The sequence below is a fragment of the Erpetoichthys calabaricus genome, chromosome 4 (assembly GCF_900747795.2).
Source record: "Erpetoichthys calabaricus chromosome 4, fErpCal1.3, whole genome shotgun sequence".
Lineage (NCBI taxonomy): Eukaryota > Metazoa > Chordata > Cladistia > Polypteriformes > Polypteridae > Erpetoichthys > Erpetoichthys calabaricus.
Genome location: NC_041397.2, coordinates 302,223,974 through 302,234,130, shown reverse-complemented (window position 1 = coordinate 302,234,130; position 10,157 = coordinate 302,223,974). Strand labels below are relative to the sequence as shown.

The 10,157-nt window shown below is 34.9% G+C and overlaps 1 protein-coding gene across 1 annotated transcript; it reads left to right on the top strand.

Annotated features, from left to right (window-relative positions):
- The first annotated feature begins 3,013 nt into the window (after nucleotides 1-3,013).
- LOC114641258 (olfactory receptor 2D2-like) lies at nucleotides 3,014-3,986 on the top strand. Its single transcript, XM_051927272.1, has one exon. It carries the CDS (start codon nucleotides 3,014-3,016, stop codon nucleotides 3,959-3,961), a length of 948 nt encoding a protein of 315 aa, XP_051783232.1. The 3' UTR covers nucleotides 3,962-3,986.
- The last annotated feature ends 6,171 nt before the right edge of the window (nucleotides 3,987-10,157 follow it).

The window sequence follows — 10,157 nt, the reverse complement described above, 5'->3', positions numbered from 1 at the left end:
TTACTTGTTATTCGTCGGTAACCTCCAGAGAGCACATCCTTTTGTCTATTTCACAACAAACAAATTTCCTGCACTTCCATAATTACCTCCCCGGGAAACTTCCCAGAAGGCCGGATCATAAAATAAATTGCTACCTCTGCAGTGCCATTTCAACCATTTGTGTCCGGTTGTGACTGAGTGTTTGGTAAGCATATTTTTTTTTCTTCAGTTGTAATGGACACTGTGATAAAATGAATTTACTTTCTTGTATATTAAACATTTTATAGATATATAACATGGCAGTACTATATAGTGTAGGAAGTGATCAAGAATTGCAGCTTCGCTAGCTTAACCCAACAGGTTAATTCGTCTTTTTTACTTTCATCACTTTGGCGTCGACTATCCTGCAGTAGAATTGCCAGTAGTGTTTGCAATGTAAATAAAATACACACACCTGCGGTGGGTTGGCACCCTGCCCGGGATTGGTTACTGCCTTGTGCCCTGTGTTGGCTGGGATTGGCTCCAGCAGACCCCCGTGACCCTGTGTTCAGATTCAGCGGGTTGGAAAATGGATGGATGGATGGATAAAATACACACACTCATCTATATGAGGGATATTATGAAAGCTGTGAATTAACTAAGCATTCTAAAGAAGTTTTGGGATAAAATAATTTTTATGTTCCATGAGAGACAGATGTTAGTCATGGTTTTTAATGAAAATTTTATTCTGCGTATTTTTAATGTTTCTTGTAAGTGTGGGAAAAATAACTTAACATATCGATCAAGAAAAGTAATAACTGTATAACTAGAAAATGCGTGACACCCTTGCTTCAACTGAATCACTTGTTTTTTTAACCGCCACATTAATGGTGGCTTTGTTTGATCAAAAGTATTCATTCAGTTCATCCTGTTCATTACAAAAATGAAATACATGTAACATATATTTTTAAAAATATACTACTATCAATATTAATATAACTTAATATATGATATACGTATAGGATACATTTATTACAGTATTTTGTAGTATACTGAAATATGCACATTACTGACATTTTTCTACATTGCAATATAATTTTCAAAATATAAAAATGTATTTCTTTACATGATTTTAAAGTATAAGTAATACAGAACAATATATTTATAAGATTCAGCAAATGCTGCTTTTAATATACTTTATGATATGTTTTATGTATACATTTCAATATACTTTAATTAATCTTTTTTTGTACATTATAGTATTTAAAAAAAAAATATTAACCTGTTATTGAAAATATAATTCAGTAGATATTTCATAACTGTTTCTTATATTAAAATATGTCCTGGACCAAATCACACTGCGACAGCTCAAATTCTAATATTAACTGCAGACAAGTAAGTAATAAGGACCTGCAATGTTTTGCCCTCAGTGCAATGCTGGGTTTGAAAATAGTAATTAAAATTAAATGATTTCAAATAAATTATGCCAAAGAGTATTTATGTTTTTTAACATTCTTGTATTTGACATACTGAGTTATCATTTTGATTGAAGATTATCGTGCAGTATTGCAATATTCTACATGAGAATAACTGATACAAATGTTGCTTAAGAGCCAATGCTGTAATATTTCAGACTTTGTTTTTAACTGTTAGCCCTGATAGCAGATTTATTCATTTTCAGAAACTAATGCTGAAGATATAGATATTACACACATATTACACACATTTTCTCCCGATGACCCTTTGAACAAATTTATTTACTCCATATGGGATACTGGAAACTCCATTGCAACTCAACACTTCACAATGTTACTTGTTCATAATTTAATGTCTAATTTGACCATTTAAAGTGAGGAGTATGTAAGGCGTTTCCTGAAAATATGTATTTGGCTTAGTATGGAATAAATTGCAGTGCATGTGCCAAAGCAGCCGCCTACTTGAAATACTTTTGGTGAGTTATGAGGAGTTCATTGGAATGACTGTGTTTAATTTTTCCATGTAAACGTTCAGCAAAATAAATTAGTGATCTGTGTGAAACAAAGGTATGGACACACACAGTATGTTTGGAGATTTGTTTGTTACAATGCATGACGTAGAAAATATGTTTCATTTATATTTCTGATAAAACCTTAAAAATTCATAAAGTATTTTAACTACATGTATTTTACACTATACTGATGTCCGCATATTTTTCGGTTAACTGCAACATGTAGGGGTTAATACTGAATGGTGCCTTGTAAGCATTGAAGTTGTTAATATTTGGTACATGTACGGTTTATTTATCCTTTTCTTGGTGAAACTTTTCTTGATTAGCATCTGTGATATGTCAATATTTGTCAGTATATCTCTTTATTTCTATATTATCATGACCATGTTCATATGTCCATGAAAGACACTAATGAGTGAGTGGCAGAAATTATGAGAATTCAGAAGAAACTTGTAGACTGATGGTGCATGTGACTTGAAAGACAAAATAAAAATCAAAGTCACCAGACAGGCCTTTAGAACTCCTTAGCATTACTGTGTGTTTAAACTGAACACGTCCGTAACTTTATGTGCATCAATTCTGTAATTAGTTTTTTGTGAAGTTTGTAATTTGTAAAAGCGCAATCCAAAAATAAATGGATGTGAATTACATTGAATTATAAGTAGCACTCAGCTGGGGTTTAAAAATGTAAAAAGTAATCAAAATTATTTTTATTTATTTATTAGTTTATTTTTTAATACTATTTTTTTTTTTGTTTCATAAAGATCCTGCTCTAAATTAATTAAAAGTAAATTTTCATTGATTCAATTTGAGTTGGAGAAGGGCAAAACATTAAAAAGAAGATTTAAAAAAGACATTTTTGAGGACTTTTCGCAGAAGTAGCCGCCCTGTGTTTATTTTAATTTTGATTGTAATGTTAATGTTTTACTATTGTGCCTGAAATAGTGGATTTGTTTGTAAACAAATGTCCATACAATTCTTTAAAACAACTATTAAATATTAGACTACTTAACTTAGCTTCTGTTTTTATTTTTTCATTCTCTCCTCCAGCTTAACCTGAAGTTATCCATGTCTACATTGAACCAAAACAGTTCTGAGGTCACAGAATTTCTCATTGTTGGATTCCCAGGATTCAGAGACCAAGAAAGCAGGAGAACTCTGTTCGGGGTCTTCCTCACAGTTTATCTCTTCACTTTAGCCGGGAACATTCTGTTAATTGCCATATTTGCTTGTGACAGAACTCTGCACACCCCAATGTACATATTAGTGTGTGGTTTGGCTGTTCTCGACATCGCCATCAGCACTAACACTCTGCCCAGTATGCTAGTTGTATTAATGCTCGAATACAGAATTGTGCCTTTAGCTGCTTGTTTTACTCAGACGATGTTCCTGACTGGACTTTTCTCAACAGAGTGTTTCCTCCTTACATTAATGGCCTATGATCGTTATGTCGCAATCTGTTACCCCCTTCATTATCCTAATTTAGTCACTAACAGTCGCATCTCCAAACTGGTGATTGGCTGCTGGGTGGCTGGGTTTCTTTGGGCAAGCATTACTTTGGGTTTTGCTCTCAGGCTTTCATTTTGTAAGGTCACTAATGTTATCTATGTGTTTTGTGACTTTGGTTCTTTGTTGTTCATAGCCTGTGGAGACATTCAGATTTCTAATTCTGCAATATTATTTTTTCCTATGAGTGTATTGTTCACCCCATTGGTGTTAATCCTCTTTTCCTATGTACGGATTATATACTCAGTTTTCAGGATTGCCAGTAAAGAGGGAAGAATGAAGGCTTTCTACACGTGTGGCACACATATGCTTGTGATTTTTGTCTTTTTCTTAACTGCTGCTGGAGTCTTAATTTCAGACAGGATTCCGTCGACATCTAAGGACACCCGTATTTTGGGTCTCATAGTACGCAATGTGTTTCCATCATTAATGAATCCAGTAATTTACTGCCTCAGAACTAAAGAAATTAGAAGCAGTTTACGTAAAATGTTGAAGAAAGTGAAATATTAAAAACATTAAGGTTGTGCCAGTTGGAAGATACCTTTCTTAATCTGTAAAGAATACTAATGATATAAATGAATTAACCTATAAAATAAAATTGTAATACCTCCTGTCTGTCTTTCGAATTTTTCAGATTTGCTTGATATTATTCGTCTGTTTTGAAAATTTAGAACCTCATTTCAGCTTTCAGATATCATCAGGTCTATTTGTTTGTCTGTTTGTTCGTCAGTCACACACAAAAAATAAATAAACAAAAAAAACAAAAACAGCCAAACTGATTTTCATAAAATCTCGTCTGCAGGCTGCTGTTGCTTCAACTTAAAATACAGGCTACCTGGTGTTTCAAAAATTTCATCTGGGGTCGTTGTAATAAGGGGGCTGCATATCTCCAAAACAGCTGAAATTTGTGAAATTTTGCATGCATGTTACACTTGATACAACTTTAAAACTAGATTTTAAAGGGATACCCTGCCAAAAAATGATTTTTTTATATTTATTACCCCCTTTAGATTGTACTGGTGGAGAAGGAAACGTTTTAGTCTCATATTTTCATGGAAAACAACAGCAATGATTCAAATTGAACAGGACCAAATGGTGACGAACTCTGGGCAATGACAAATGATGTCAAAAACATTGATAAACAAAAAAAAAATCCCACATAACTTGTGTTGAACAATCCACATGTCTATTGTCTATTTGTATTCTCAAAATACATGCATTTTTAAATTTTTTGTTAAAATATTAACACCAGAAAACTCAGTGTAAAAGATAAATAGATAAGACACAATCCTAAAATTCTGTGTGTTTAAATTGATGACAGGAGAGCCAAACCTATGATATTACATCAAAACAGTTTAGCCAATGGTAATGGTTTGGCATACTTCTTTGATTTAACTCTACTTTCCGTGTAGGCTGTATTTCCACACCAGTGATTCAATGGGAACAATGCTGGGGCTTGCAACACAAAAATCATGAGTCACTCAAAAATGGCTGTCTACTTTCAGCTAATTTTGTGTTTATATTACTGTTCATACAGTTTAAATTACTTCATAGAGACTTCATGGAGTTTCAGGAATTTCCATTGGGAGGGACAAAACCACAAAAATCACACATTACTCCAAAACAGCCGAGTGGATTTTCATGAAATTTTGCATGTATATTAGAGTCAATCCAAGTTAACATACAGAGCTGATAATGGTATTTATTATGAATAGGGGATTAGTACATAGAGAGATTATACTTTATTCCACCCCAAGAGAAAATGGAAAATTTACAGAAGTTTCATAAGTAAATAAGTAAAAACAATAACCCCAAACACACATAAAAACTAGCCTGGGTAACAGAGTGCTACTGCAGTCGATAACGGCCTTGTAGAAGGCAGTAAGATGAAGTCAGACCTGCTCTAATTGTGCCACAGGTTTATATTTAAATTCGTTAATATTTGGATAGAGAAGATCCAGCTCATAGTGTTCACGAATGGAACATGCTCAAAACAGTAGATACTTGATTTCTTGTTTGAAGTCATCAGTATTCAGAACAATTCATCATATTGGTACAGAGTGAGTCATTTCTGATGCCCAGTCAGCCAGGATGATGTAACTGAACTTTCCTGGGCAGTAATTCAGTCTGCAGTTCAATATCTTGATCATACTCTATGCACTTTTCACCATTGTACATTCACAAAAAAATCTCCAGACCCCCTTCTGCTTTTTCCAATCAGTCTGATGGAACCTGCCCAACATTAAAATAGCGTCTAAAATAAGAGTACCTGAATGATTTGCTATGAGATAAAACAGTTCAGACAACTTATATGAAAGCTGTAGTGGTCGGGACCCTCTTAGATTCACACAGTTGTAGAAATGGTGATTTGGATATTTGTTTGGTGGGGATCCCAGGAACGCACCACACTCGTGCCACACACCCACAGAATACATGAATTAACAGTATATAAAATAATAATGTGGTATATAAAATGAAACAAACACATAAACAACAAATGTAGAGATAACCCTCCCTACACCCCTATGGTGATAAGATGATAACAAATAACACAATTATAAACAACTAACAAAAAACTCTAACAACTAAGTCCATAAAGAGTCCAAAAGCAGCGTGAACAGATGTTGAGGAAAGAAGGAACAAAATGACGATCCTGTGAAAAGCTTGCTGCAAGAAATGTATAAATGGTCCTACCATTATTCCTGATGTGGCGAGGGGTAGTGTGATTAGGAACCACTCCCTCTGACACACTACTCACATGACAGACAGGCACAAGACAGTCCATACATCCATAGAGGCTGTGATCCAGGAATAAGCAATAGTCCAAGGCTGATGATGCAGATGACAAAACAGGCAGGTGAACACAGACACAATACAAAAGACTTTTTTTTTTCTTAATATCTAGCCGGCTTCCTTTTAAAGTTCCCACCAGCCCTTCATATCCCCAGCAGACCCTGCACCCCCTGCAGTTGTCAAATCAGGGCAATACCCTCAGGGCAGTCTGGTAAATGGAGTCCTTTAACATTAGAATTACCAAAGCCTACCAAAAAACTCGTAAACCCGGCCCCAACTTAAATCCGTTCGCACCTCTCTGTCAGCGTTGTTTGTTTTGTACTGTAAATGTGTCGATAAGCAAAAGTAGCAAACAGCCTGTTATCCCATTCCCCACCGCTGCAGGAAGGGCAAAAAGCTCTCCCAGCTCAAGCCTTGTTTATCGGGGAGTGAGGTACTGGGAGCTGTAGAAGGTAAATAATATATCGTTATTTGGAACACATACATTTCATGTGTGTTCCATGTCTACAAAGATCTATGTAAGTGTAGCATGACAGAAATGTTGAACACATACCTAAAAGACAAACTTGTAATTTGTAGCGCTGCAACAAAGCAATCGAACATATCTCATTATATGAATTCAAGCCAAGTCTATATCGTTTTAACCTTACTTTTATCGGATCTTTGCCTCTTCCATATCCAGATGAGATATAATAGAAGCTTACTTGCTTTGTTAGTGTTTCAATTATTGAACAAAAAGTTTAGTAATGCGGGATAAAACATCTATTTATGAAACTGCAGCAAACAAGGAAATATAAAGAAATAATGTACATGGTTCCAATACAGCAAGAAGTTACCTTAATTATGAAATCCAATAATACACAAAGAGTACAAGTTCTTGACTCAAGACAGCAGAAAAATCTATAAAGAGGTAGTGTAGATGACAGACAGAACAGCCGACAATGACAACAGGGTCAACATTTAAAAGAACACATAAACATTTGCATTCTTGCCTTAAACTATAATACAGATATACCTGGGGAATGTTGTGTACCTTGTCTATTTAATTATAATATTTGATTATTGGTTTTTGAGGTTAAAATCCTGGAAAATCCTTGTTTTTTCCTTAGTTTCAGCCTCCCAAGTTATTTTCGTTTGTAAAACCCGAATTAAAATTACTAGTCTCATTCAGTACAAACCAGGAAATTCACTTTTGTTATAAATTTAAACTAGGGAAACAATTAAAAATATCATGATAATTTAGCAATAGAAAACCCCTAATTTTTAACCCCTATTACAGTTACTTAGCCTTGTGTTGATGTAATGGATTCCATGTCTGACTTACATTGGGGTAGATTCCTGTTTAGAACAAATTTGCTAAATAGTAAAATAAAGCAATCAAAGAAAACTGACAACACTGGTTTGCACCAGAATCCTCCCACAATGGGGTTTGTACAACTGCAAACAATTTGCATACCATGGATAACCAAAACAATGGGACATGATGATAAGGTCTAGTGAGAAGGTGTATATATGGAGAAAAGAAGAGGGGGCTCAGCACTGATCCTTGTGGCACCCCCAAGTTTGCCTGGTGCACCCTTTACATCTCTTCTCACCAGGACACATGGTAGGATCTGCACAAAAGATAGGACTCAAACTCCTAAGGGCAGTCCCAGTGAAGCCAAGGTCAGAGAGAGTTGGCAAGGAGAAGTTGTCATCTGTCTCCCCTTTCTATTCTCAAGTTAACTAGTTCTAAACATTTTATGAACTTAGCAGCAAATATATTGCTATAAGAGCAGAGACAAAGAGTCCTAATCCAGATCAATTTGCGAAATGCAAAGCAAACATCTTTATCTGGCTTGTTATAATATCATCTAAAAATCAAACTTGTCAGTCTCCTTTGGACTTGCTGTCTTAATCTTCCTAGGATCTCTAGTTTTGTATATTTTGGGATCTGGAAGAGTGGATTTGGTGCTAAGCTGATCAAAGGGGACTTTGAGCTGTCTTTCAAGAGAAACCAAAGAAGGTGTTTCGCAGGAGGATTCATACACCAATGTGTTGTTAGCAAATCAAAGAGATAAATGTTCCACCCAGTGTGATGGCAATAAAGATGGTCTTTTGGGGGTATTGTTGGTGGAATTGTCTCCATCGAGTCAACACTTAATATTTCCTATGGCTCCACTGTGATTGTAGAGTGGAGTAATCTGGCCATCTTAACATGTGGTGTTTTCAACAAGATTTATGTGGTCCCAAACATCCTCCTGAATGGCCACCGTGCCACCTGCAAGATCTTCATTGGATTCTTCATGTGTCCAAGATACTCACTTGAAAAACTATAAGGATAGTGTTAAAGGAATGTAAGGATGAACTCATCAGAGACAACTAAATGGTGTTTGGATGTTCAGTGTGTTCAGGATCTCCCTGAGATCCTTGGCACACAGCACTGTATATTATGTATTTTCTTTATTTGAGCCGTGCATTGTTTTTAATTTGGGTTCTAACCAGAGCAACATCATGAAGAACTGCCTTTAGCATGCCTGTGGAAAGGGATGCTGGTCATAGGTAAAGCAAAGTTAACTGTGGAGAAAAACAACTTTATGTGGAATAAGGTATTTGTGTAATGTTAGTTAAATACATATGGTTTTATATTGAGTAAATTTTATAGAATGGTGTTATCATTTGTTTGATAAATTAAGATAAAGGTGATTTATTTTAATTATTGTCTTTTTAATGTTATTTGTTACATAATAGTAAATGAGTAATAGAGGCATTTTTTCAGTAACTAAACGAAAATGTCTTAAATGTGGCAATGTTCCATAAAACTTTTCAATTATTAGAGCTAGGTACAGAACTTCAAACTTTAGATAGGACTGCATAAGTAAAATAATCATGCATTAAGCTAACAATATACCTGTAAAGCAATTCATTTAATTTTCTAACATTTTATGAGAAGGTTTGTACAAAAAAATGTTGCCACTCTGTAAGGTGCCACAGGTGAATTTACCTCTCCTTTTGTTGTACCGTGTTAGCCATTATGAATGTAGTGAAAAGTCAAGCAAAATGACTCCTTTTATTGCCTTACTAAAAAGATTACAATATGCAAGCTTTCGAGGCAACTCAGGCCCCTTCTTCAGGAAAGATGTAATCCTGAAGAAGGGGCCTGAGCTGCCTCGAAAGCTTGCATAATGTAATCTTTTTAGTTAGCCAATAAAAGGTGTCATTTTGCTTGACTTTCCTCTCCTTTTGATAATTATTTGTTACTGTTTAGTAACCTCCAGGGAACCCATCCTGATGACAGCTTTACAACAAACTAACTTCTCGCTCTTCCATAATTACCTCCCCAGTGATAAACTTCCCAGAAGGCTGGACCATAAAATAAATTGCTACCTCTGCAGTGCCATTTCAACCATTTGTGTCCGGTTGTGACTGAATGTTTGGTAAGCATGTTTTTTTTTCTTCAGTTGTAATGGACAATGTGATAAAATTAATGACATTTTCTGTATATTTGACATTTTATAGTGTAAGAAGTAATCAAGTATTGCAGCTTCGCTAGCTTAACCCAACAGGCTAATTCGTCTTTTTTACTTTCGTCACATTGGTAAGGACTATCCTGCAGTAGAATTGCCAGGAGTGTTTGCAATGTAAATAAAATACACACACTCTTCTATATGAGGGATATTATGAAAGATGTGGATTAACTAAGCATTGCTGTTTGTCCTAACTCTAAAGAACTTTTGGAATAAATTCATTTTTATGTTGTGTGAGAGACAACTGTTTGTCATGGTTTTTAATAAAAATTTTATTCTGTGCCTTTTAGTGCTGTTTCAGCTATTTCTGTCTAGCTATGACTGAATATTTGTAAGCATATTTTCTTCTTTTGGTTTAATGGGCAATGTAATACAACAAAAATACATTTTCATATTTGAGGTTTTAT